At 51.4% G+C, this 3,342-nt stretch overlaps 1 protein-coding gene across 1 annotated transcript; it reads right to left on the bottom strand.

Moving 5' to 3' along the window:
* Nucleotides 1–1,182: 1,182 nt before the first annotated feature.
* CHC_T00009021001 (Gal-2,6-Sulfurylases II) lies at nt 1,183–2,019 on the bottom strand. Its single transcript, XM_005718818.1, has one exon. It carries the CDS (start codon nt 2,017–2,019, stop codon nt 1,183–1,185), a length of 837 nt encoding a protein of 278 aa, XP_005718875.1.
* Between the last annotated feature and the right edge of the window lie 1,323 nt (nt 2,020–3,342).

The raw sequence follows: 3,342 nt of genomic DNA, 5'->3' as shown, positions 1-3,342 counted from the left end.
CGAAAATGTATACCTATTATGACGCTGATTAGGCTGGGGATCTTCTAGACCGCAAGTCAAAAAGCGTGGTTGTCGTTTTTGTCAATGGGACCCCCGTTGTGTGGAGGAGCAAAAAGCAGATCCGAGTGGCGCTGTCGTCTACAGAGGCAGAATTTATCGCGATATCTGAGTGCATAAAAGACGTCACTTTGGTGCGCACAATGCTCAAAGAACTGAGGCTTCTCGCGATTGGCCCACAACAGTTTGGGAAGATAAACAAGGAGCCATAAAGTGGTCAATCTCAGAAAAGAAAGCACAACATGTGGACATCAGGTACTTCTTTGTCAAAAATGAGGTGAAACGGGGTAATGTTTCGATGCAGTACTGTGCCACGGAAGACATGATTGCCGATGCCATGACCAAAGGTATACCCCGACAGCGACTCGAGAAACTGCGCCAGCTCCTTAGCATCCAAGAGATCTACTGACATTCTTCAACTTAAGGAGGCGTTTGTTGAACCTTACCTGATGTTGTGGCACATAGAGGCACAAGGCACTACGTATATGCAGTACATGTGGAGAGGATTACGCAATCAATATGCATAGACTGATTTCAGGCGTTAATAGCGGGTTAAATTAGTAAGGGCCTACTGTAGTGTCCGTATGCATATCATTAAGCTGATAGTATGTTGAACAGTGCAGGTCACGACACTTCACCAGACCGATAAGTGACGATGCCCAACTAGGATAAATACCTAAGAAAACACACTGAGTAAAACGAAGGATCATCAAGTTCAAACAAAACCACTCCGCTCGTCTCAGGAGAGCGCTACACATCTAGCAAACTAAAACGTATACGGTGCTTATGAGTTAGTCCTAAATATGCGCCATTGTCACCAGCATCATAATCCAGGCAGACTTCCTTCAGGACGTCCGCTGCGGTCGTTCCATAACGAAGGACGACAATTAGTTGACTGACACATTACATTTTAACACGGCGTGTGGTATTTTTCAAATACGCACGACCAAGGAACAATGCGCCAGCAGCGTTTTCAAACAGAGGCGAAAGGTGTCGTTTACTGAAATCTCAAGTACGGGAGCAACTCCGCCCATCTCTACTCATCGTTCACTACAAGTTGCAGACACTATTTCACGCTCATCACGAGGTAAGGGAAACGGTACTCGATACCTTTACTCACTCCTCTTAGACAGTGAACTCGAGCTCAAGAACCTGCCTGCCGTCCACGTTCGAGCGGCCCAACCTGCGTTCAACCCTGACTCCGTTGATCACAATGTTGACTACCCACCTTGTGCGGTTATTGAAGCAGTTGTTGAAATGGAACAGCTTGACAGTGTACTTCCCTGGAACCATGTTCGTGAACGACACAGCTTCCTTGCCGGCCGGCAAGTTGCCGCACTGGTACACCAAGTTGTCATTGATACGTCCTCCCTGGGAGCCCGGCGGCCCATCAACGGAAAGGTCGAAATCATCGGACGAATCCCACGCCACGTCCACCACGATCGGCCGCACAACCGTCTGGAATGAGACGCAGTCCCTGGCGTCGGACGTCGCGATCGTGCGGAACACGGACCCATCGGTGTTCTGAATGTTGTAGTTGCGGATCGGAAGACGGATGCAGAGGTCGTCGAGGAAGTCCTCCTGGTTACCCACAGGGCTACGGCGGGAGACACCCCTGAGTTCGCGCTGGAACGTGAGAGGGGAAAGACGGAAGTAGTTTGGCGGGAACGGGTGGCTCAGTCCGTTTGGCCTGTACCTGTTGATGGGGGTGGTGCGTGAGCCCGATTCAACGAGGGCAACGCCAGTTTTGCGGATGCTGCCGAGCGTCCGGCCGCCCGGGAAGTTACGGCAGACGGATGCTGAGCGCGTGTAGTCAGCCCCGCGGAGAAGGACGCGCGTGCCCGTCGGACGCAAGGAGCCGTCGGTGCGGCAGAGGCGGAACCGGCAGGAGCGGCCGCATTGGGCGTCCGCTGTGAAGGCGATGACGGACAGGAGAAGGACGAAGAGGAATGAGGCGTTCATGGTTGATGTGTGGCGAGGGCAGTACCGAGGTGAATGCTGGTGAGGTTGTGGGGATGAGAGGTGCTTTGCCCTGGGTTGGGCACTCCCTTTATACTCATGAATGTGTCCGCGATTTGGTCCATGGACGGGCTTTCGATCGAAAAGACCATGCCCTCCCCGAATATAGGGCACTTACCATGCCTTTGAGACGGGAGTAATTCGTAGGGAAAGGAGGACTTCAGAAACTTGAACTCTTGTTGCGCTATTGGCCTTTCCGTTCACCCCCATGATCACAGAATAGCAAAAAAGCTATGCCAGAGATGTGCATGGGCGTTTGACTTCTACTTGGCGGCCTCGTCATGAATCCTACATGTCGCTAGCAGATCGCGGTTTTTTGCACTTTAACGAATTAGGGGAAGATGAAGTTTGACGGAGGATTAGATGAGATGTGGAGAAACCCGAAAACCCGAGACAAGGAAGAATTCTCGATAATAAATGCGGCGACGAGCACAAGACAGCAAGAATGACAGGGCACTGCTTACGGTAGAATAGAAAGATTCCCTCCTGCGCTGGAAGGCTGCAAAGTGACGCAGTTCATTGTAGTCACGCAGCAAGATGGGCTGTCAGCATGCCAGACCTTGACACCGAAGAGATCCGCATTAGTTTCTCTTCAGAACTTCCGAGGGCGGGCGGGCGGGCGGGGAGGGGGGGGGGGGGCGAGCAATGGAAGCATGCGGGTAAGACACACGTCGAACGTCGAGAGTGTTCCGGAAAGGTTCTGTAAAAGCTTGCATGCGTGGGTATAGGAGAGCGTGGGGGCTACACTTTTTCGTATGAGCGAATTCCGGAGCAGGACAGCTGTCCAAATGATGCGAGGGTTCATTGCAGCTCATAGGGCAGATAGACGGAACAAATAGATGCCTTGATGTCATCAAGTCGTGCACACTATGGTTGTTGCTCTGTCGACTACCGTGGTGATGAGATGTTGACATCTCATCACCACGGTACTGTACCGCCACTGACATCAGTGGCGGTGAAAAGAAAAAACTCTATCATAAAGTTTTGCATCGCAAGCAAGATTAAGTACACTGTACTGTACTACGAAACAATCTATTTCCAAAAGCTGAGACATCCGTCGTTGTTGGCACGGCCACCGAAGTCATTCTACATTTGCAACTTGTCGCAATCACATGTCATGCGTCAACCCGGTCTCGGAGCAACAGTGAGGCGCAGGTCTGGAATATCTAGAAATTCGTCTGTGGCCCCATACTAATGGCCCTGGATGCTACGGTTGTGAGACTGGGCATTGTCACGAGTCGAAGAACGGCTCGCAAAAAAATAGCG

Source organism: Chondrus crispus, genomic scaffold (genome assembly GCF_000350225.1).
Source record: "Chondrus crispus Stackhouse genomic scaffold, scaffold_5, whole genome shotgun sequence".
Classification (NCBI taxonomy): domain Eukaryota; phylum Rhodophyta; class Florideophyceae; order Gigartinales; family Gigartinaceae; genus Chondrus; species Chondrus crispus.
This window is presented reverse-complemented; position numbering and strand designations above follow the sequence as displayed.

Bases quoted from the DNA above. Each gene is read 5' to 3' on its own strand.
- CHC_T00009021001 (XM_005718818.1), bottom strand. From the start codon at position 2,019: ATGAACGCCTCATTCCTCTTCGTCCTTCTCCTGTCCGTCATCGCCTTC.